Source organism: Nomascus leucogenys, chromosome 5 (assembly GCF_006542625.1).
Source record: "Nomascus leucogenys isolate Asia chromosome 5, Asia_NLE_v1, whole genome shotgun sequence".
Classification (NCBI taxonomy): domain Eukaryota; kingdom Metazoa; phylum Chordata; class Mammalia; order Primates; family Hylobatidae; genus Nomascus; species Nomascus leucogenys.
This window is the reverse complement of record NC_044385.1, coordinates 52,802,321-52,826,563: the sequence shown is the minus strand read 5'-3', so window position 1 is coordinate 52,826,563 and position 24,243 is coordinate 52,802,321. Positions and strand designations below refer to the sequence as shown.

Genomic DNA, 24,243 nt, shown 5'->3' with positions numbered 1-24,243 from the left:
GTTAGACTGGAGGCACTCTGAAGGCAGGGCCTGCACCTCATCCTTCAGGAGGCTCTACTCTTGGTGCCTGGTATAAGGTTGAAGACCCAGAACTCTCCTGGTCCCATTGTCATGGAAATAGTGAACAGCAGTTTGCTTGCATGCTCAGTTGAGATGTCAGATGAATTCTTGAGTTATTCTCATCTATTTCTCTTACCAGAGAGCAGAAGTGTCACCCACACACATTGGAACACCAGAATGTAAAACAGAAAGATGAAAGTACAGAGGAGGACAGGAGGCATGACCTCCTAGGGTTAAGGGACCCCTAAGGATTAGGAGTCCTAAGATCAATTCCCTACCTCTCAGCCTTACTGCGGAATTGTGATGTTCTGCTGCCTCTGGACTTTGTCTGCTCAGCTACTGTTCTCCCCTAGGCAGGGCCCGCCTTCTTGTCTTACCTGCACCGGATCTAAAAGCACACACTATCTGGCATCTTTCCCTTTATTTACCTTTAATCCTTTAAATGAAAATGACCAAAAAAAAAGCAACCATAAAACCCCTTCTCAATGCATGGTGAAACATTCCTTTTTAAGCATGCTTATGCTTTTCTTTCTTTTCTTTTTTTTTTTTTTTTTTTTTTTGAGATGGAGTCTCACTCTGTCGCCCAGGCTGGAGTGCAGTGGCGTGATCTTGGCTCACTGCAAGCTCTGCCTCCCGGGTTCACGCCATTCTCCGGCCTCAGCCTCCGGAGTAGCTGGGACTACAGGCGGCCGCCACCACGCCTGGCTAATTTTTTGTATTTTTAGTAGAGACGGGTTTTCACCGTGGTCTTGATCTCCTGACCTTGTGATCCACCCGCCTCGGCCCCCCAAAGTGCTGGGATTACAGGCGTGAGCCACCGCGCCCGGCCGCTTATGCTTTTCACTACATTAAAAGGTTGATGAGGACAAGGATCATGTCTTTCTCATTTATTATGTTATCCCCCAGCACTTACCACAGTGCCAGGCCGTGCTTAATACATGTTTTGTACAAACACATGAATGCACTTTGTATACATGAATGTACGAACACATGAAGAACATGTATTAAGCATGGAGGCAGAGGAGGATCTCATTCTTGTGAGACCTCCCTTCACTCCTGGGAAGGGGTCCTAACTCATGGAGTGCGCTAGCTGCCTCCGGTTGGAGGAAAGTTGTATTCTGAGGTCTTGGGACTAGGGGGCAGTGTTCACCTGCTGGTATAAGCCAGGGCATCCTGTGTGTGTGTGTGTGTGTGTGTGTGTGTGTGTGTGTGTGTGTGTGTGTGTGTCATGTTGATGATGATGACTGGTACATTAATAAGCTCTGGCTCCAGAGAGAATTCTAAAACTCCCTCAAAACAACTTAGCTCATCTTTCCATGAGTACCGTTCTTAAATATGCCCGTAAAATATTATTCTGCATATATGCTGCTGAACAATCAGGTTTATTTAAAGATTTAAGGTTTTTTTAATTCAGTAAACTTTATTTATATATAACAATAGTACAAATTGTGTCCTCAGCTTGCAAAATAGGAGTGTTTCATATTTACAATAGGTACACAATAATATATTAGAATAACAAAAAACCCCACTTTATTGGAACATTTTAAATACTTAATTTTCTTACAGTTTTTATTCCACAACACCTGTAAAAACAACAAAACCAGACAACCATCATTGTATTTTCTTAAAAATGTATATAATACAGATTCCAGTGTGTCAAGAGGAGTGGGTTTGAGCAGGAAAAGTTGTGGGGAAAGGCAGGTGGGCTCCGGCCCCTAGTCTCATGGGATAGAGAGCTTGTCCCTTCTGCCCTTACACACGCAAGAACATCTGTTCTGTTTGGGGGGACCATTTCCATTCTGCCTGCCACCTTCCATGCCAAGATGAAGGCCAAATAATTCAAAGTAAGGACTTTGAAATGCAGAAGATGTTTCCCACCTTCCTTGAGGCCAGGGTAGGAGGGAGAAGGCTGCACTGCAGCAGAAAGAAGACAGCTCAGGCTGAAGGAAGAGCTCCTCTGCGGTGAGAAGAACGAGATGTGGACGTCCACGAGAGGCTGAGGAATCTCCAGTTTGCTTATTGGGTGGAGGCCCTGTCTGCGAAGCAGTGGCTGTGATCATGTCTCAGGACTTTCCCTAGTACTAGTTAGAAAATACCAAGAGTGAAACTTTATCCGTCATTCATGGGGATCACTGAGCTCCAGATACTAAAACGTCACACTTCAGGGAAACTAGGGAAGACAGACTGAGTTATGGAAAGGATGCTACCATTTTTCTCAAAGCATGTTCCTGAGACAAGATGTTGGAAGGCCCTGAAGTTCATCTCCCAAGTTCCCCGTCGCTCTGCTCCCACAGCCCCGTGTCTATGAAGCCACTTTGCATTTTCTCACCCACCGAGCCTCCTGAGTCTCAATTCTTTTCTCTCTGTGCCCAGGCCCCAGGAGTCTCATGCAAGACACAGTGTGGCTAGGAAAAAAACGGCCTCTCCTGGAGCAGCTGCTGGCTTGGTATTTACCAGCAGCAGGTTAATGGAGGCAGGTGTGGCAACCGGGATGCACCTGGAGATTTATCAGCCAGAGGCTTTCAAATGCTCCCTATTTGTTCTGCCCAGGCCATTCTTCATCCAGCACACCCATCCATTGCTTCTGTTTCATGCTCAGCAGGGCTAGGGGTCTTGACTGCTATTTCCTGTCCTCATTTGGTGGAATTGAAGGAAGGTCAGGAGCTCAAGCAGTAGGTGAAGTGCCGCCAGAAGAGATGGTGGCAGTAGAAACAAGAGCAGCTCTCATCGCTGGGGGAATGGCCCCAGAATAAGGTAAGGCAGCTGGGTTGGTCTGCTTTCTTCCTTTGCTGGACCCCTTTTCCTACAAAACTGGTACCCTGTGCCACTAGGGGAGGAGAACTGTTGCCTGCTAAGTTGGTGGCAGGAACCAGCTTCCTGAAGGATATAAATTTGCTGGAAGAAAGACCTTGGTTTTGTTCCACGCTGTTTCCCCATCTCTAGAGCAGTGGCTGGCAGACAGTGGCTACTCAAGAAGGTTCCCGGATGAATGAATGCAGGAAACAGTTCCCTCCTCCAATGAGATTAACAGCTGATCCATGCTTTTAATGACCGAACTCTGTAAAGAGGGGAACCCTCTGCCAATGGGGGATCAAAATGGTTTTGAGAGCCGTGCTGTGGAGAGAGGTAGGACGGCAAGCACAGAAGCACCTGACCCCATGCAGAGGACGGGAGGCAGCAGCAGGGGCCAGCTGGAGGGAGTGCTCTCCGTTGCCCATTAGCATCCTCTGTCTTGCCAAGCACCCTTCTGGGGTCCTCTTCCTTTTCCAGAGCATTGTCTCTTGTGCAGATCAATGAAACGAAGCAAAGCTGGATAGACTTTGGAGAGAGACTTCCCTCTCGCCTCTCCCAAGATGAATGGCTTCTTGTGGAGAGGAGCTGTGGCTTTAACACTTCATCCTTACCCAAGGTCAAAATATCCTCAAATTGGATAACAGGGAGAAGAAAGGCCAAAGAACTCCCTCTTTTTCTCATTCCAAAGGGTGTGGACTTCATTGGTTCTTGGTGGCCCAAAGCCAAGAGGTGTGGAGGAGGAACAGGTGGGCAGCTGGAAAGGGGGCAGGGCCTTATAACCTTTCACCCTTGTGGCTTGAGTCCAGCTTTTTCCCTTTTCTTAATTCCTTCCTTAAGGATGCCCCAGGCTACTTCCTTTGTCAGCCCAAGTTCCCCAACTCTCTCATGGAATCCTGAGAAATGTGGTCAGACCACTCACAACCAGCTCTGGCTCTTCACTCTCCACCCTCCAATTGGCCATTGCCCCATCATTCTCCACGCTATCCACAAACCTTCAAGGAAATGCCCCAGGGACAGTGAATCATCTCCAAAAGCAACTGCTGGGAGATGCCAGGTAGATGCATTGAGTTAAGGGCTGGTACAGATGCTGCTGAGATGTCTGACTGCCTTTAACTTCTTGGTGGAGCAAAGCCTGGATGCCAGTCTGAGCAGCTGTGCGGCCAGAAAATCTTCACCCAAACAGAGCTCAGAAGTTAGATGGGGGGGGGCTGGACTTTTTTACGGGTAGCGTAAAGTCTCCTGCTCACACTCTTCTTGCCTGTATCTCCTTTCCTTTTATCTCCATAAATTATGGGCTCTGTGCTGATAAGCTTTGGGTGCTATGAAGAGCAAACACTTTGGCTTAGTGCGGAAGGCCAGTCATTAGTATTTCCTTCAGGCTATTAATAGGGCCCAAGAAACTTTAACAGAAGTGGATTTTCAAAAGAAAGTGGCCTTGGCATGGCTGGTTGTGAATTATAATGAAAACAGCAAGTTTCCTGAGTATTTTGCTGAATGCTTTTCTCTTCCCATTTGTCAGCTGCATTCAGGCAAGAAACTAGAGCTGGGGAGACCAGGCAATGTCTGCTGTGTGATTAGACAGCGATCCAAAGCTACACGCCAAGGATGGAAGCCAGCCCTCTGTGCTCTCTTCCCCCAGCCCTCTCCTGGGAATCACATGTGGTCAGCAGGGCCTTTGGAAATTGGAACCACTTGGAGGTAAAGCAGGGCACAGAGAAGCTGGAACCCAGAGTTAATAACAGAGAAAATGACCCTGGTCCAGTCTCTCTTGGAGGAGCTGGTCTAGCTTCCCAGCATCATAGCCTGGAATTCCCAACCCTTTGAAAAGTGAGGAAGCACAGCTTGTTCCTCTTTGTCTTCCCCAGTCCCACCCCTTTGCTTCCACTTGTCCTCCTACCCTCCAACTCCAATGCTGCTTGCAGAGAAGTTGGAGCTGGCTGCTCAGATCCAAGCTAACGTGGGAGGCCTGGACACTCTGATGGCTATCCTGGCCACCAAGGTCCTGACACCAACAGAGCGCCTTTCCTCTCGATGACTCCCATGGCTTCTAGGAGGCCTCTGGACCTGGACATGGAGCTTTGGTCTCTTTGTTTGGAAACTACACTCAGGAGAATTGGTCATCCATAGTTTTAGGCGTCATCAGAAGAGACAGAGAAGGAAAGTCCAGTGAGAAGTCATCCACTTGTCCTTCACACCCACAAGTCTGTGAGAGGCAGAAAGAGAGGCAGAAGGTAGTAATGTGGGCATGCCACAGTCATTTCTACTGAGGAAGTGCTGTAGGCCCTGATGGTCAGGAACTTCCGTATATGAGCGAAGGGTTGTCTCCCCTCTCCAGGCACAAGAGAATGAAAGAAAGAAAGCATAATAATAAATACTGCAGCTTCTGTAACCAATGCTCTTCAAGTATTGCTTGCTGTAAACAGTGTTTGATTTTTGTTTTCTTTTTAATTGCCAGGAACCACTGGATGACTGGAGTGAACTCCAAAGTCAAACACCCATGTCTCCAAATCAACTTCCAAATGGAACCTCATGGAGGCCTGGCCCACACACCTCCAGGCCTGGTTTATGACAGGGATTGATATGAGGCAAGGCTGCCAGGTGTTTGGTCTGGGAGAGGCCCACCTCACCCCACTTCTCATAGTAACTTTAGGGAAATTGAAAGGAAACATATCAAAGACCAGCTCCTCATTTCTTGAGGTTTAGGATTAAATAAAACAAAACAAAAAACAGTAGCAAAAAGCATCGGTACTATCTAGGTATGCATCTCCTCTCAAAAGATGAGAATATACAGGTGTGTGGTAGGTAAAGCTCAGTTTCCAGTCAGCCAGGGTGAGCTCTTGATGGCTTTGCAATTTGTGCAAAGTTCTGGAAGTTCCACGCTCTTCTAGGTGCAGGGATAATTCCAGGTTTTACTGGCCTCTGTTTTCGCGAAGTGTTTGGTGCATACTTGTGCTCATTCTTCTTCTCCTCTTCTTCCTCTATTTTTTTTTTTTAATTTCGAGGAAAAGGAGACAGTCATTTTCTCTCCAATGTCTCTCAGCATCTCTTTGCTTTCTCTGGCATTTGGAAATAGGCATTATACAAAGAAGGAGGAATGGGGGAAAAGAAGGAAGGGAGACAGAAATCAGAATTAAACAAAAGTTGGACGGGATTAACAGGGCAGCTTTTTGTTTTATTTCTGTTTTTTTTTCCCTTTTTCTTAAAAAAAATTAAATAAAGTTCTCATTATTTCCCCAATATACATCAAATGAATTTTCATGCAAAGCAGCAGTCACAGAGGCAGAACTGTCCCAGCTCGTGCCTCTCGGCTTGAAGAACCACCTTCTCCTGGCCCCGGGTTCTCTGGTGTTCTCACTGAGGATGGATGATGCGCACTGTCTCTCCCAGCTGGAATTGGCTATGACGAAACTTGGCTGGCGTAGGGAGAGGGGCCCTCCCCTCTCCCCAGGATGGGGTCTCAGGGGACAGCAAGCTCTGGGGCCTGATCCCCATCACTTGTCCTTCCATCTGAGACTCCCAGTGTGGCAGCTTGGACAGGTCCCTCTTCCCAGGAATGCGAGGCTCCTCCTCTCAGCTCTCAATGGACATGGCATTAATGAGCTGCTCCACCTTATAAGCCAGCCGCTGCCGCTGCGCCTGCTCATCCTGCTCCAGGGCCCCGATGAGCTGAGGAGCAAAAACAAAGGCAGGAAGACTTCAGGACTCAGAAAAGAAGACATCGTTTTCCAGAGTCCTTCCCTCTTTGCCCTCTGTCTACCTTTCCATTCTGCCTTCATGCACATAACCTTAAATAATTTAAATGATTAACTGAATGAATACATGCACACACACCTATATATATGTATGTATGTATGGTGTTTAAAACATTATCTGGCATAGGAAGTGGTATGCAAGTGTTAATTATTGCTACTACTACTACTACTACTTTCAGGTTCAATGCTAAAGAAGCTTTGTGAGTTTTCCAAAGCTGTCCTATTCAACCCCTATTCGTATTAGGGTCCACCTGTCTATCTGAAATGTAACTGACAGGATCTGCCCGAGTGCAAAGAATAGTTTAATTCATTAAGAGAGAATGAAATTAATTATACAATACTTTGAACTGGAAAACAAATGATTAAAAGTGTTATTTATTGTGTTAACAATGAGTGAAAGACAATGAAGCGTATAAAGCCTTCAGTGAATCAGGAGTTGAGTTGCCTCATAAAGGAATGATAATTTTTGAGCTCATGGGCTTCTGACTCTCTGAATGTGTTTTCTAAATTGCCATCTATTGTTATTTAGGGACTGAGTCAGGCTTCCTGCTCCTTGCCTATTGGTTTCTGTCCCCGCTGGGGCCCTGTCTCACCTCCTCACTGTACTTGCTGACGTAGGAGTAGATCTCATTGAGGGCACTCAGCATGTTGAACTCCACGGCATGCAGGCGGGACTGCTCGGCGAGGTAGGCATTCATGTCCTGGTCACTGATGGCTGGGAGCTTGGCGATGTCTGCGTAGTATCTGCCAGAGACAGGATAGGCGCCTTGATGGAGGCCTCCGCAAACATTTACCCATAGCTACCCCGGGCCCGGGTCCTTCGAGGGCACTGATGTCCCCAGTTGCTCTTGCCTCCCTATTTCTCTTCTGATGTGGCTTCCTCTGGCCTCTTGCTTCATGCTGAGGTTGAGGCTGAAGGCCAGAGTTTCTTCAGTAGATTCCATCTAGCTGAGAGCTCGTGGCTGCGGTGCCCAACAGAGTGGTTAAAAGCCCAGACTCTGAACAGGCTCTTTGTGTTCAAATCCCAGCTCTGCTACCTGCTAGTGTGATGCAGGGCAAGTTATTTTCCCTCTCTGTACCTCAGTTTCCTCATCAGTAAAATGGGGATAATAATAATACTGGTCTTCACAACTCTGCTGGACATTTTAATGAGATGATACACACAAAATCTTTATCAGAATGCTGAGTGCTTAGCACACGCTCAGTGAATGGTAATTAGGATGATAATCATCTGACTTCCATGGGCACAAAGCCACCCTTTCTCCCGCAGCAGGGGGCATGGGCAGGGAGGGGAGTGGGAGGTCCTGAAGAGATGACAGACACCGTCGTCTGAGTCCTCGGTCAGTGATGAATACAGAGTGGGGAATGGGCAGGGAGACAGGGGTATGGGCCTGTTCTGAGGGTGCTACTGACCTCTCCACCCAGCTCTTGTAGCTGGGGATGTCCTTGGCATAGAGCAGCTTGTTGGAGGGGGAGTCCTTGCCCAGCCGGTGCTCTGACGTTGAACAAGAGTCCATGAAGGTCTGGGCCACCACAGAGAGGCAGGCGTCCGTGATGCTGCCCTTGTGGATGTCAAACACAAACTGGGGGTTCTTGATCACGTTCACCCAGAAGCGCAGAGGGAGGCTGTGGGGAAAGGCAGAGCAGACTTGAGAATGCATGCGGGCCGTGTCCCTTCTGCTGCCCACTGATATTCTTCCCCCTCAAAGGTCAAATTGTCCACCTGAAGGGGCAAAGGAGTAAAATGGAAGAAAATGGGTCCAGCCGGGGTTAATTTAGCCTAAGCTGTTACTGACCTGGGAGAAATGGAAGGAGAGGCACATTGTACCCTAATGGGGGCACCGACCCTGCTCTCTAACATCCGAGGGGTGGGCCTGGGTGTGTTCTGTTCCCTTCTGGGAGACTCTTCTAAAGGCCTCTGTGCCCCTAGGCAAGCCCAAGTACAGAGGACAGCACATTTTCTCAGGGGTTCAAACAAAGCCACCAGGCTCCTGGAGTCCCTTCACAGTGCCCATGGCCATTGTCCGGAAGAAGGCAGCCAGCAGCCCCAGGCTCAGCCTCAGAGCGGGCACAAAGGGCGCCACCTGCGCTTCCCGCCCAGCCCGGCTGCCCAAGCTACTTCCCAGGGCTGGCCTGGCCTGGCTGGGCTGAGGAACGGGCTCCCCTGGGGGAAGTTCTTTCACGACTCTCCCCAGGGCGTTCTTGTATCTGGACAGGGGCAGAGGGAGAAGTGGAGGCCATTGTTGGCATCCTGGGAATGACTCACTGTAGCTCAGAGATTTTCCCACCCCAAGAGGAACCGATCAGTAGTTAGGAGACTTCCTTCTGCAACTCGGGAATTTATAACCAGAGGAGAATGAGTTTTCTCTGCTCCTTAGACCATAAAGCAGATAAGCCCATTTACTCTCCTTCAAAATCAGAACAGCTGCTGTTTTTACTTCCTTTTTCCAGCTTTGCCTTCTCTTCCAGCCGCCTTCTGGGCTGTAACTCTTTTGACTCCTCTGTGGACCCGGCCCTGTCGCAGGCTTGTCCTCCAGCCTGAGACGATGTTCCCAGCTCCCCAGCTTCTTCTTCTCTCCCCTTCTTCATCTTCTCCTGACTCTCATGGGCCCCAAACTTTCCCAAATGTCTCAGTAGTGCCAGGTCTTGGGGAAGATCTGCTTTACCTAGCCTCAAGCCCTTCCACGATGATTTCTGCCTATCCTCCAAAACACAACAGGATCCCTCACTTTCCTTAAGCCCGGGAGAAGCTGCTGCAGCTGAGAGCTGACTCATCTCTTCTGCCCTCCCCTTCTTCTGGCAGCCTTGGGTAGTTTCTGGTAATCTTTCCCTGGACATTTGCTATTGAGGTCTGGATAAGGAAACTCTCTCCACACCACGATGCCAGGGTAGTGCGTTTCTATTACTCGGGTCTGGCCAGCACACAGAAGGCACAGAGATGCGGATAACCCTGGACTTTCTCTTGATTTCCCCTGAATTGCCCTCTCCCAGCACTGGGCTGGGGATGCTCCAAAGCAAAGGAGACAGGCATGTGCTGTCCAGGGAATGCAGATGGAAGGCCTGTCCTGGCAAAGTGGACTGTGGGCTCTTAACCCCAGGGCCACCCCAGCCTGTCCGTTTCACTCCACTGTGATCATAGCTACAGACTGAGGAAGGCTCAGCGACCACAAGACCCGGGAGGAGGAAGGAAGAGATGGGGCTGGGGTTGGCTTTTTCCAAAGTGTTTTGTTGGTTGCTAGGACTTTTGATTCCCAAATAACAGCCTGGGCCCATCTGTGTCAGCTCTGTTTTCTGAGGAGACTGCTGACTCCAGACAGCTGCATGGGCTGCCTGCCCAACCCAAATGCCTGGACCTCCCCTCTCCCCTCTCTGTGCTCTTTCCCAAAGGAAGCCTTTTGATGCCAGCTCTTGGCCGGGTCCTGTCTGACCTGAAAGCCAGTCCTTAGCTTGGTCTGTGGTCCAGGTTCAAAACCCATGAGGATAAAGCCTCATACCAGGGGCCTGAGGGCTTCTCCCACTGCTGGTCTGGTTGCAGAGGTGACTTTAGGGGGGGGAGTCATGCCTGCAGGGCATTCTGCCTGCTGCTTCTTGAAAGCTATGGCGCCAGGATAATCACTTGGCCTTAAGAGATCAAGTTTGCAATGAAATCCTCCCTGTCAGTGGGCTCAAGTCTATAGCAGGTGTGAACTCCCTCTCCAGTGCTGACCAACTTCACCGGGGGTCTCAGTTTAATTCAGGGATTCCCCATCTCAGGAAGTGCCTTAGAACTGCCCCACTCAGAATGCCCCACGATGCCTGGCTGTGAAGCTCTGCCGCAGGCTTCAAATGCAGCTCTTTGCATAGGTTCCGCCAGCTCCCTTCTCCTGAGAACCAGAGATCTCAGAGCCAGGGCAGGAGGCTCTTCTTGGGGGACTGCTCACAACCTGGAAGGGCAGAACTCAAGGGTGCATCATATTGCTGGGCCTCAAGCCAGGCAGGCCCCACTTGGCACAGGCAGCTGGGGACCGTGTGGGCTCTGCAGAGCATATGTGCACTATTTGTTCCAGGAGCTTCGGATCACCCAGCCCCAGCCGAGAATAGGCTACCCTCCAACCCTCCCATCTCCTGGTCCTCATCCCTTTTAGCTCCAGGCCTCTCCAGGCTGCACCTCCTGCTGAGCTCCCCTAGGGTTTACCAGTTGCTTTTCCAGGTGTGCCGCACATCTGTGTCATGGATGCTGTGCCTGTCTGCCTGCTCATCTAGGAAATCAAACATGTACTTGATGGCCAGCGGGAGAGCGCTGCCCCGGTGCACAGTGCTGAACAAGGTCTCAAACAAGTCGTCCACGAACTTCTGCAGGGTGCCCTGGAGGAGGGGTGGGGGAGAGTGAGATGGAGGGGGGTGATGGCAGGTAGCAGACAGGCATACCAGATGGTGCCTGGGACCCATCCTGCCTTGGAAATTTGTCTGGGACACGAGGCTGTGCAGGCAGTACTGCGGGTGGGGAAGGGTACTGTTGGTTAGCTGGGGAGGTGGGAGAAACTGAGTGGGCTGTGAATCCTGGGGAAGAATCTCTCCTCCAACCTGCAGCCACATTCCACATTCCACATAGGGTGTAGGCTCAGGGTCTTTGATAGGAAGACAGGGAGTGCCCTGAGTCCAGGCTTCCCATGGGTGAATGAGGGGGCACAGGCTGCAAGCCAGTCCGGAAACAGTGTCCGATGAACAATCTGGAGGACTGGGTGCTTCCTGGCAAGAGCACAGCAGGACCAGGAGAGTCTGTTAGGAAGGTATGAAGAGGCTTAGGATATTAGTGGCCTGAAACAAGTGGTATCTGGAATGTGGAATGTGGGTGAAGGGTCTAGACCCAAGAACCCCACCCCCCACAGGCAGAGTGCTGATCCACAGGGCTTTGGAGGGTCTCTGGGGCAGGAATAAGACTGGGCCTGGCTCCCACAGTTTACAGGCTCATGGCACACCTCTGAGGGTCAGCAGAAACCTCTAGCCTTTTCTGTTATCTCTTTGTTGGTCTCTTGTTGTTATGCTGAGCATATTAGGCAAAGCTAAAATGGAGACATGGGGTCTGGTGGAGTATTTCTGGGCCACTCTGGGAGCAAGTCTGAGAGCTGTAAGTTGGATGCCACTGTATTAAAACTTCAGCGCCATTGTTGGAGGGTCCATTGGGGAGAGTATTTGAAATCTAGCCCCGCCTGGAAAACATTGGTTAGCTGATTGTCATACTTACAGGCTTATTTTGTTACCTGCTAGGAAGGCTAAAAGATGCAGCCTCGCTTGCATCAACATTTGGGGGTAGCTGGGGTGGGATGGGATGGGAAGAGGAAGCCTCCTGTTGGATTACTGGCAGGGCCAGGCCTCTGTGCTTTCCCTCCCATTGTGGCCAGAAAGGGGATAGAAAGGCCAGCATATCTATCCAACTAATATCAGCAAGAAACCCCACTGCCTTCCTAAAGCTTAAGGGGTCCAGAGGGAGACAGTTACTCCTCTGAAGCGAAACAGTAGTCTCAAGAAGTACGCAGAAAGCAGAGATACATTTGCTATTTTTGCCAAAGGGTAGAGAACAGCAGTGGCCTGATTCTTTGGAAGCCCTGCCCAGGGAACTGTACTCTCTCTCTCTTTTTCTTTTTTTTCCTCTTTTTTTTTTTTCGTTAGTGGAGATGGGGTCTTGATATGTTGCCCAGGCTGGTCCCATACTCTTGGGCTCAAGCCATCTTTTTGCCTTGGCCTCTCAAAGTGCTGGGATTATAGGCATGAGCCACCAGGTCTGGCTGTACCTGGACCGTCTGAATGGGTCCTCTTGAAGGACACACTCCAGACATCCTTTCTGTGTTGTGGAGGGGCAGGATGTGCTCCTTCAACAAGCGGGAGTTACCTTGGTGGCCAGTAGCCGGGTCAGGTAGATCTCGGACACCATCTTGCTGCCCCGGTCACCCTCCTTCTGGTCACCGTGGTCATGGTTCTTCACCAGATGCCACACCTTGACCCCACTTTCCAGGTCTGGGGTGATCATCGGGGCCCGGGATCGCAGGCTGTCGGGGCTGCCCGTGTACCTGAAGGAGGAGTCTGAGGAGAAGGGGATGGTGGAGGGCTGTGAGTAAGTGAGTCACCGGCCTTGCTTGTAGAATCCTTCCAGAATCCCTGCCCACCTGCTGCATCCACTCAGAATAAACTCATTTCAGCTGAAAGGGGACCGTTGGGACCTCATATATGGTAGGTTATTTTAGGGATCCTTGGCTGGCGTGAGGAAAGAAGAGCCTGGAGGCTTTTTTAGAAGAGGTTTTATAAATTTTGTGAATTAGAGACACCCTTGGGAATTTGGGAGTCCCCTCTACTCTGACACTCCCAGCAATGAATAATTAATAGGTAAAATGTCAATAGGATATTTTTGCCGGTGCTTTAATAGAAATCTGGATACTAAAGAGCTGCAAGTTGTAATTCTCCTCTTGGGAGTTAAGGGTCTCTTCTTGCACAGGGCCTGGGGTATGGAATTTCCTGAGCCCTTTTTGGTGCTGCGGGGTTCAGTCCTGTGGCGCCCTTTGGTTGGGAAGCCCAAGGCCTTAGTGCATACCTGAAACCAGAGCAAATAAAATGAGGGACAAGGAGGTGCCATAACCTCATTGCCCAGAGGGCCTGGGGGCCCCAGTACTCCTCGGACTAATTTATTGATCAAACTGGGACACTTCTGAGAGTAAAGAGGGGCACTCTTAATAATTCAGCCAGGACAACAGGCATAAACTGGACTGGCCCAGGCAACCTGGGATATACGAACCCCCAGCCAGGTGCCTTCCTGGTTCTGGGCCACTCTGACTCCTCTACCAGGCTGGGATATCAAAGAAAGGGCACATGGTGCCACCTGCTCCCACGGCTCTGAGGGTGCAGGCTGCCTGGAAATGCCTGGACTAGGGAGGACAGAAACCAACTGGCAGGAGCCTGTGATTGGGCCAGCAGCAGCAAGGGCTGCCTGCTGTTAGAAGGGGTAGCGAGTGGGCCCTGCTAGGTTGCAGAAGACTCTGCTCTGAGCTGCCCAGTCTGCCCTTATGGTTCTCACCGTATCTGCTGATGGATGTCCGGGAGATGCTGGCAGAGGCAGGGATGTTGTAGGAGGAGGTCTGTTTGGGGACCAGAGCCACCACCGACCTGTCTGATACCTGAGAAGGGTACGAAAGGTACAGTACAAAGGTGAATGTAGGTGTCTTGGGAAGTTAGATAGTCAAGTATTTCTAGAGGGTTATAAGATAGCTGTGGGGCAGAGAGCAAGGAGTACAGGAATACCAGAAACAACCATTACTGCTGTTTTTTGCGCTTTTATCGGGTTAGAGCTGCATAACCCAATATAATAGCTACTTGCCATGTGTGTGGATTGAGCATTTGAAATGTGGTTAATCCCAACTAAGATGAGCTGTGTCTAAACTGAGATGTGCTATAAATATACATTACATGCTGGATTTCAATGACAGTATGAATACAAATATAAACTATCTTATTGATAATTTTTAAATTGATTACATATTGAAATGATAATCATTTTAGACCAGTTAGATTAAATAAAATATGTAACATTAATTGATCTTTCTATTTTTACCTTTTTAATGTGACTAATACAAAAAGTTTAAATTAACACTTGTGGCTTGCACATGTGGCTTGCATTAATTTTCTACTGGACAGCACTGGGCTAGATCCAGTCTCCCATCCACTTGGTGAGCTATGCACAAGTATTCCCATTTTACAGATGAAAAAAAAAAATGGAATCATAGGGAGGCTAAGCAACCTCTTAAAGGTCCCATAATTCATACATGGTAGAGCCAATATTTGTAGCCAGGTCTGTCAGGCTCCAGAGCACATGTTCTCTTCATTATCTATTCTAACTTGGAATTTTATTTCGAGTCACGCTGGTCTGAAGCCCATTTTCCCTTTGGCTCTGCTTTCTTTCCGGCCTGGGTCCTATAATGCCTGGATCACTTCAAATAGTTTCACCAAAAGGGCAGCCACTCTTGGGGACTGAGCGAGAAAGATGGTGTCTTGTCCCATCCTCTATGAGGGCGCCCCAGCTCAGCACCCAGCCTGCAGGGAGAGGGCTGATAAATGAGGAGCCATACTGAAGACATTTGGGGCCATTTTGATTTAAGATTACCCTCCATCCAATAAAAACAGAGAATCCCTAGAATCGTGGCGATCCAATTAAACCCCTAACGCAGAGGGAATAAAACAGCTATAATAATGTTATGGGCCATAAAACATTCCTATTAAACCATTTTTTATTTTAACAATTTTTATGAACTTTATAAGTTTGATTTATAGCTGCACCAGTCATAAAACCATCTTTCTGGGTCTTAAATTGTCAGTCCCTCTCTCCCACCAAAAAAGAATTAAATGTGGGGAAGTCAAACTATAAATGAACATTAGTGCTAACGAGATTCCCTGATAGCAGGTTTCAGTGGTGGTGTTTAATTTTACCCTCCCTATAAATCTGCGGAAGCCTGGGAAGTTTTTTAACATCTCTTTGTTAATTAAGATTATGCAGATTTTCTTCTGCAGGGGCTCCAAGGACCTTTGACTCCAGAGAGGGTAACAAGAGGGCAGTGCATTGACTTGACGGTATAAAGCTCCAAGGTCCTGTGCCTGGAAGGTGCCAAAGCTCCATTACTTCGCAGCTAGAGTAGCTCCCTGGACTTGTCAGCCATTGGTACCATCAGCACCAGGACTGGGAGGGGGGCAGTCTCTACCTCTGTCTTTCAGGAATTCTCCTTACAACTGACAGCCCAGAAATGATACCCGGAAAGCTTAGCAGGGGCAGGAGTTTCCACTCCCAGGGAGAACAGATTACATTATCATTTATAGTTTCTTGTCACCTAATGAAAGATTCACAAGGTGACTCAAATGACCACAGTTCAACTCAATTGCAGGTCTAGTCACTAAACCTCTCTTGTCCTTGGTTTTTCTCTGTCTTAACCAACAGGTGGTGCAAGTCCATGGTCAAGATGCCTGGCTGGGTCTGACCTTGACTCTGCTGCTTACCCGATCAAGGACTTAACCTCTCTGAGCCTTAGTGGTCAGTGGGGATAATAATTGCATGTAGTTTGTGGTGAGAATTAAAGAAGTTAAAACACAGAAAGGCTGAGAGCGGTGCCTGGTATCCAGTGAGCACGCAGTAAGTGTTGGTATTAGTGTTGCTCTTATGAGCATCATCATCATCATCATCATCATCATCATCATCATCACAGTCTCCCAAAGAGAAGAATACTCCTTGCTGTCCCCTGTCACTCAGGGCTAGCATGTGGGAAGTGACTTACACTCAGTAAAAGCTCAGTAAATATTTGAGGAATGAATGCATACATGAATGATAAATGACATCAGGGAATTGAAAGCGCTTTGTATGATCAGCACCATAAGAACAGAATAGTCCCTTCTTCTGATTGGAAGCTGTAGGTTGGAAAGCCCAGTAACAAGCATTAGGGTATCAGAGACAGAAGAAGAAAGACCCCACTCCTGCCCTTTAGAAACTCATGATTTGGGGGCATCATGCTATTTTCTTTTGCACTTTCTTTTTCAGCTTTAATTGGTTCATTACAATTGTTCTACATTAAGCACCATATGAAGTGGTGGTGTTTGGGCATGTGTGTATGTGTACAGAATTAACAGGGAGTGATGACAGCTTCCTTACCTGTAAGTACAATCCTGGGCACCTCACACTTTCACAAGTCAGGGTTGTTGTCTCCATTTTACAGATGAGGAGCCCAAGGTGCAGAGGTTAAAGTCACACCACCAATGAGTGGGGAAGCAGGGCTTAAATACAGCTTCTAAAGCCTCTTCTCTTCCCACTACACCACACTCATGTCCTCTGGGCAGGGGTCCAGGCAGAGTGTCAGGATGGGAGGTGCAGGCGAGTCAGGGGGATGGAGCCTGGAGAAGAGCATTTTTGGGGACCCCTGTGCCCCAGCTTCCTCTGTGTCCATGGAGGCTCCCGCCAGCTCCAGTGCCTGGTGGTTGGCAGCTCAGTGCCTGAGAGCCCAGCCTGCCAGCCCCTCTGCAGATCTTTCTTTCCGAGACAGGGACATGGGAGGATGTTATTAATCAGACGATCCCATGGGTCTTGCAGCCTGAGGCACTTCCTCTGGTTGGTTTAATTTCCCTTGGTGTCTCTTATTTCCAGTTTCTATTTTAGTATTTTTTCTGAATCCCAACCTGTCTACCTGTGCTTAATCTTACAGAGACCCCCAGCTGCGAGTGGTTACCATGGGAGGGGAGAAGAGGCGGGAGTAGATACCTCCTTGATCTTGTGTTCTTTTGCTGGAATTTTTTTTTTTTTTTTTTTTTTTGCCTGCTCATTCAATGTGTCTGCCTGTGTGCTAAACACCTCACCTTCTATCTTGAATCTATTCCATACAACTGTACAGAGCAGGGTTCACCAGGAGCTCCATTTTACACGTGAGAGAAAAGAAAGCCTGAGTAATTTTCCCAACGACACCAGCTACTAAGAGGAAGAATGTAAGACCTGAAGAAAAGTCTATCCAATTCCCTGCTCCACTGTAAGTCAGAGGCGTGGGCTGTGTTAGTAAGATGCTAAAGAGAGAAAGTGCCAGGTACCTTAAGGTAGTTGTCCATGTGGAGGGCTTTGCAATATGCATTTGATTTTTGTTGTTGTTGTTGTTTTGTTTTGTTTTGTTTTTTGCAAACGTAGAGGTACAAAAAATAGAAATGCCTAGGCCTTACCCCCAGACCTGTTAAATCTGTTTCTGAGGGTGGAGTCTGGTCACTCAAGTTTTTTATCAGTTCCCTCAGTAATTCCAATGGGCAGCCATAGTTAAGAATCCCTCTTCTATGCTCCAGCAGCAGGAGGAAAGCAGGGAGAGGAAAATCCTTTTTAGACTTTTGAGGCCTCAGAGCAAGGCTTAGCGGGAAGGGAACATTCTGGGAAGCTGAAGAGGGGAAGAGACACCCCCTCTCACCTGATAATGCATCAGTGTGTTGAGCCGCTTCCAGTCGCCCTCAATCTTGGTGGTGATGTCCTCATCTTGCAGCACGACCCGGGCGATCCGGCCTTGGCGCCACTCTGGGTGGAGGGGGTGGTGCAGGGAACAGCGTGAGAGGGATGAGGGCTGTGAGCCAGTGTCTCCCAATTGCACCTTCTCTAGGGACCTGGCAACCCGCCCCCCTCAAGCTGGTACCAATAACAGAGGCTGGAGACATCTAGGGCTCCATGGGCCCAGGTAGCAGAGGAAACATGTGGACCTCCCCAGAGACAGCCACATCTGAACAGGCAGTACCCAAAGCGGGAAGCATTTCACATGGGCCTCACCTGGCCAGGACAGTCATGCCCTTGCCAGGGTTGTGTGCAGGGCAGCTTCCCTGCTTTCACCCCTCAACCCCTGCCCTCACACTCTGAGTCCAGGCTTCCTACCCAAGTCCATGTCCACCGCCCTCGGCCGCTGGGAATAGGGCACATTCTTATACACGGCATCGAGAATCTTCTCCTTGACCTGTGTGATGGTGTCACAGTTTAACACCTTCACTGGGATCTCTGGACTGTTCTCGTTGTCAGGGTTGACGCAGTTCAGGATCTACAAGTAGGGGACAGAGGGTGAGCAGGACAGGAGTTGAAGGAGTAGTTTGAGGGAGAGGGTCAGGACCTCAGAATCTTCTTTTTCCAAAGTTCACCCTATTTATAGGGGAAATAAGGGTACTTTTCTGGTCTGTGACTCAGTTTCCCTCACCTTCCTAACATCTGCCAAATGAGAGCCTGAGTCATTGTGTCCACTTCTTCTTCCTCAAAGCACCAAGACTCTACTTTCTAGCTTCTGGATGGATTAGGGGAGACTATAGGCCTGGAATGAGGCACCCTTGGTGTTTAGAGATGGCTCTAATGTATCAGAGACTAGTCATGCACTTCCCCAAAGCCTCTATGTTAGGAACCAACATACATCTTTCTCATAATACCAATTACCCAATAACTAATGATGGGTGAACTTTTTTCTCCCCCAATATTATCTAGGATAAACCGAGGCATAGAGTGCTTGGATGGGGGGGCGGGCCTGCCCGCCTTGCTCTTGGTACACTTAGTTGTCCTTTGGGCTCACCCCAGACCAGGCTCCCATCCTCTTTGTTGACCCCCTAAACTGCTTTTATGGACAGAAGGCAGAGTAAGGGGCAGAAGTAGAAGATACACATGCGGGCCCGGAGTTTCTGGCTTCCTCACCAGGGTCTTGTACTCGATCTGCTGCCGGATGAGTTTGTCCTCGCTCAGGGAGTAGCGGGCCTCGCCCGTGATGGCGTCAATGGGGCCCTTCTCCATCTGCTGCTTGATGGCGCAGTATAGCATGAAGAGTGGCTCCCCCGCGCAGTCCTGTGGGCACAGGCAGGGCAGGAAGTGTGGGCGCGGCCTCCTCAGGTTTGCACGTTTTCCCTTTCCTCTCTCGGAGCGAGGCCAGTGGAAGGAGGGGCTTTAGCACACCCAGTCCAGGTTCCTGCTCCTGAGGGAGGGGGGTCCCCATGCAGCCCTTTGGCCAGGATCTGAGCAGCAGTGCCATCCTGCCCTGGACACTAGGCTCCGTCTCACTCCCTTTCTCACCTTTAGGAACTTGTGCAGGAGGAAGGCGAACCAATTGGTCAGCATCTTTTCAGCCACAGACTCTGTCCTGGGGAAGGGAGAAAGGGTAAGGGGCAGTCCCTCACAGAGGGGTCTCCGTGGTGGGGCCTGGGCTTGCCGCGAGGTCTCCCAAGAGAACAATGGAGCATGGGAGAACACAGGGCGGGAGTCAGGACAGCTGGGTCCCAGCCCAGCTTGCCCAGTAACTAGACTGTGACCTGGGGGTAGGGGTGGCTTCTTTCTGGGCTTCAATTTCCTATGAAAATGGAGAGGTTGACCTTTTCAGCCCTGACGGTCCGTGGGGCTCTGAACTTTGGCTGCATCTGAGACAGGGTCTGTGGATAAAGGCACCTCACTATCCCACAGAGCTATAAAGAACTGGTTCTCCCAACTCACTTCTGGCCTCAAGGTGATAACTAGAGAGTTTCCCAGTCCCTCTGGGCTTTCTTGTATGTGTGAGGATGCTGTTTTGCCTATCTGGAAGGTGCCTGGTCCCTTCCCCTCCAAAAACACTCACGGTTAGACTTCCTTGGGTTCAAATCCTGATTCTGCCATACATCGGCTGTGTGACCTTGGGCAAGTCATTTAACCTCTCTGGTTTCAGTATTCCTATCTCTAAATGGAGACAGTCATAATAACATCCACCCCCAACAGTTGTTGTCAGGGTTGAATGAGCTAATATTTGTAAAGTGCTAAGAAAAGTGCCTGGCACCTGCTAAGCACTATGCATTAGCTGTCATTATTGCTGTCCTGTGGGGTCTTGGATCTCAGCCCTCAGGTAAAAAGCAGTGCTTAAGTGTTTTGCCAACAGGGGATTTGCTCATGCAAGGGCTGGCCCCCCTCCCCTTCCCGTCCCAGGGCTACAGATCTGGGGATTTGGGAAGGAACAAAGAAGCTGTGACAGACCCTCAGTGAAGGGGATGCCGGAGGGGTATTTTAACTCCCTGCACGTGGTGCAAATTATACCCTCTGGTTGCAGTAAATCCCAGGCATTTGCCAGGGCTGCTCAGCAATCTGGGCCTGGGAGAGAGTGACAATGGCAGAAAAAATTGTAGCTTTCTCCCGTGGCTCCTCCCAGCACCCTCTCCCTGCATTGTGCTTGAGATTAGCTCTAATTTAAATACAACAGTTCTTAATGAGAGTTTCTAATGCTCAGATTGGCAGGATGGGGGCTCAGTACTCATAAAACAAAGCCATTCTTCCTCCCTCCTCACCCCATGTGGGGCCTGGAAGCCTGAGACCTTGCTAGAGGAAGGCTAAAGAGGAGGGGTGGTGAACGGAGGTGGAGCCCTCCAGCCCCCGCTGCCCAGGGGACTCCAAAGCTGTGCCCGGCTCCCTACGGCCTCTAGAGAGCGTGGGCTCAGGGGATGCTGAGGTTTCCAACCCTCTCCCCTGCCAGGAAAAATGCAGTGGGCATGTGTAGTGGATGCTGTGATTCAGATCCAGGAAGCGGAGCTCAGAAGGCACAGCCTTCCAGGCTGTCCAAATCCCTAGCTCAGTGCTGCGCAATAGAACCTTCTGCGATAATGGGAATGTTCTCTATCTGTGCGGTCCCCTATGGTGGCCACTAGCTGCAATGTGGCGACCAAGCACTTAGAATGCAGCTAGGTGCTAGGGCGATGGAGGAGCTGGATTTTACATTCTATTTCATTTTAATTTGTGGCAGCTACCTGTGGCTAGGGGCCTCTGTGCTGGACAGCACAGCTCTAGAGGCACGGGGAAGAAGAGATTGTGAGGTAGGAATTATTTTTCTCATTTTGTCTAGGAGGAAACTAAACAACAGAGAGGTTACAGCACTGGCCAAAAATCACAGAGTTAGCAGGAGGCAGAGCTGAGACTCCAGCTGAGATCCGAGCAAAGGTCTGAGTTCGTCCATCACACTTGGGTGACTTCAGACTCTGTAGTCTCCCTGGGCTGAGGGAAAGTCAGATTCTGCTCTGCAGAGACGTGAGGACACAGGCTGCTTTGAGTGGGTGCCCTTCTGGGGAGTGGGCCTCCTCATGCTGCTTGTGGGGCCTGCTATAATGAGGTGCTCTGTCCCCTTTCAGACTCCTGCCACCCTCTCCACCCACTGCTGCGGGTCAGACCTCCGGAGTAGCAGCTTGGGGTGGTTCTTGTTCTCCAGGTTCTTATCGATGAGGTCAGAGAGCAGCTGCTTGAGGACATCAGTGGCGTACTCCAGGCGGCCCTGCAGGCCGGTCATGATGAGCGAAGCCACGTTGCCCCGGTCGCGCATGGAGAAACTGCGCTGCAGCTCCAGGGTGCGGATGAAGGTCAGCAGGAACACCTTGTTGTTGATGAGCTGGGCAAAGAGCTTGAGGGCCTTCTCCACGTGCTGCTGCCCATTTCCTTGTACCTGGGGTGGGGCGTGGTGGAGGCGACGCCCTCAGAGGACAGGCATCGGGCCTCCTACCTGAGGGTCCCACTGAGGGCCTGCCGGCGATGACACGAGCTGTAGGACCCTATGTTTGAGGCCTATAACCACCCCCACCCCATTCCACCCACCCGTGATGATGTAGGAACAGCTGGCTCTGAGGTCCACAGTGTGCTCTGACCTTGCACTGGGCTGGGGAGTCTGGGCTCCATGCGGAGCTCTCAGAGGGGAGGCTGCCTAATTTTCCCAAGGATAGAATAGGGGATGCCCCCTCAAACTTCTTCAGTTTACTAGTCTCCCCTTAATCTCCTCTGCCTGATTTATGATCTTTAGTAAAACAAACCAACAAATGAACAAACAAACCTCATAGAATCCTGTGTCTTTCTTTAAGCCATCTTAAATCCATTTTAGAATGAGGCAGGATCTTAGTTAATTAGTTCAGTCATTAATTAAAAAATGACAAACAATGAGCTTTACCCTGGAACCATCCCAAGGAGCCTGGGTGCCCCCTCGGCCGTAACCTTCCTGATAGCTCTGTTGCTGAGACGCTGTTACAAACTACTGACCCCTCTTCACTGCTAACCTTACTCAGTGCTGCTGGGTCTCATCTGGATCTCCTAGGATACCTTAGGCCTGCATCCCTGCTGGGTGGCTGGGCCCAGGAGGCAGGCATTACCTCCAGCTCCCGCAGGACGGGGTGGTCCTCGATGCCCGGGAACAGGACTCGCATAGCGTAGGTACGATAGTCCAGGTAAGGGATTCCTGAGCGGTCCAGGTCACTGGTCAACTCATTGATATCCGTCTGGAGCTCAGCAAAAGCTATGAGAATAAGCAGACAGAGAGGCTCGTTGGGAAGCCCCAGTCGGGGGAGGAGAAAGAGGGAGAAGAAGTTTGCCAAGGAGGAAGGGAGGACCTTTTGTAGAGACTCTGAGGATTACGGGAGTGTGTCCCCAGAGGGCGGGGCTACTCCCAGCTTGTCTTTTTTAGGTGGTGGGGAAATGGGTGATTTTTATGTTATTTTCTCCTCTATACTTATCTATAATTTTGAATTTTCTCTTTGCATATTACAAGTGTAGTTTCAACATGGAAAAAAGAGTTTCATGATTGGACTGTTTAGTAAAGATTCCGGAGGTGCTGGAGGCAGGTGAGAGACCATGGCTGAGGGGGTCCAGCAAAGACCAGAACAGGCAAAGTGCTGCCCTTTTCCAATCAAGACAATAAATCAAGATGCAAAAGCCTAGGGGAGGCCTGGTCATGAGATGCTCAGCTGAGAGCCGAGTTTGGGAAGGGAAGGGCTTCAGAAGCCTCACCTTGGTGGTGGCACACCTGTCTTCCTGGCTCCTTCCTCTGCCAAACTCACCAGCCCTGTTGCCAGGAGGAACCTTGGCTCCACATGTCCTATTTCCCAGCCCAGCTCTTCCCTGTCATCCAGCAGAGGGCTTGTTTCTGATCTTGACATTTGCAGCAAAAGGAGAAATGTTTTCATTCCTAATTGAGCTGTTTACCCAGAGAGCCTGCCAGGTCCTCAGCCTGAGAGGACGCCAGGTACACTCGTCACTTCGAGGCTGTGGTTGCGTGGGACACGGGAGAAAACACAATCTGCACTCCCACACACGTCCACAGCCAAGGACACCAGCAAGTGGCGGCCTTCAGAGTGCTCAGCCTGCAGCACTGGTGGAAAACAAACCCTGGGGGAGATGAGGCAGGTGCTCTTCTGCCTTTCCTGCCGCTGCTCCCACGTGCCACGAAGATAGTGTGCAAAAAAAACAAGAGCTGGACCCTCCTGTGGGGGATCTAGAGTCTGGGGCTGTGGAGCCTGGGGGCTCTGACTGTGGGGACATTGAGGCCTTGAGAGGGAGAAGGTGTTGGCCAGATTGTGGGATGGATCAGGGCAAAGAAGGGACTAGAACAATGCAATCGGACCTGGGTCCTCGTGCAGTGGGCATTCTTCATTGGACATCTCTGGCCCTATGAGCAAAAGAAGTTCTGGGAAAACAGGGGTGAAAGTGGAATGCAGAGGCATGGCTGGCAGCGATGGGAGTAAAGATAGGAGTTGTCTGCAGGGAGAAGGGCAATAAGGCAGGTGGAGAAAGAGGGACCCAGCAAATGAGGGTGTGCTTCCACTAACCTTCCTTGCACTCCAAGGCCACGCGGGACTCCAGATTGTCCATCTGCATTTGCAGCCGCTTGAGAGTGAGGTCATTTTCTCGAGACTTGCGCTTGTAGGCAATGAGGACGATGATGACGATGATGAGGAGGAGGCTGCCGCCGGCCGCAATGCTGACGATGGCTGGCAGGGTCAGCAAGCTGTCTGAGATGACACTCACCGAGCCAGGCGAGAACACCATCCCGCCCACGTGAACCTGTGCATTGTACACACACAGACGCACACGGATGCACACAGGTGTAGAGCCCTGGCATGCCAGCAGATCCTTACAGTGCGAGGAAGGACATGACAGACCACAACCACACAGTGCAGATCTGGATAAAAAGCAATTTCCTGCCTCGGCATCTGCCTTTCTTTTCTTGTGTTCTCAGCTTATACCCATTTTGATGTAGGACCCAGAGATGAGGAGATATGGAGGGGGTGAGTCAGGCAACGAGACAGAAGAGAGCCTTTCCTTAGGACAGATCACACATGCACCACGAGGCGGGGAGGAGGCATTACAGACGAAGGGCTCACT

General features: G+C 50.1%; 1 protein-coding gene across 1 annotated transcript in view; it reads right to left on the bottom strand.

Moving 5' to 3' along the window:
• Nucleotides 1-1,441: 1,441 nt before the first annotated feature.
• Nucleotides 1,442-24,243, bottom strand: part of PLXNA2 (plexin A2) — a 221,715-nt gene continuing 198,913 nt past the window's right edge. Inside the window, exons 20-32 of the mRNA XM_030813073.1 lie at nt 23,688-23,922; nt 22,236-22,378; nt 21,273-21,541; nt 19,168-19,234; nt 18,796-18,942; nt 18,001-18,160; nt 17,549-17,652; nt 13,651-13,750; nt 12,475-12,665; nt 10,780-10,949; nt 8,019-8,231; nt 7,199-7,349; nt 1,442-6,519 (exon numbers count right to left, since the gene is read on the bottom strand). Of these exons, the coding sequence (XP_030668933.1) occupies nt 6,424-6,519; nt 7,199-7,349; nt 8,019-8,231; nt 10,780-10,949; nt 12,475-12,665; nt 13,651-13,750; nt 17,549-17,652; nt 18,001-18,160; nt 18,796-18,942; nt 19,168-19,234; nt 21,273-21,541; nt 22,236-22,378; nt 23,688-23,922 (2,046 nt within the window). The 3' untranslated portion in view covers nt 1,442-6,423. The remainder of the gene's footprint in view (nt 6,520-7,198; nt 7,350-8,018; nt 8,232-10,779; nt 10,950-12,474; nt 12,666-13,650; nt 13,751-17,548; nt 17,653-18,000; nt 18,161-18,795; nt 18,943-19,167; nt 19,235-21,272; nt 21,542-22,235; nt 22,379-23,687; nt 23,923-24,243) is intronic.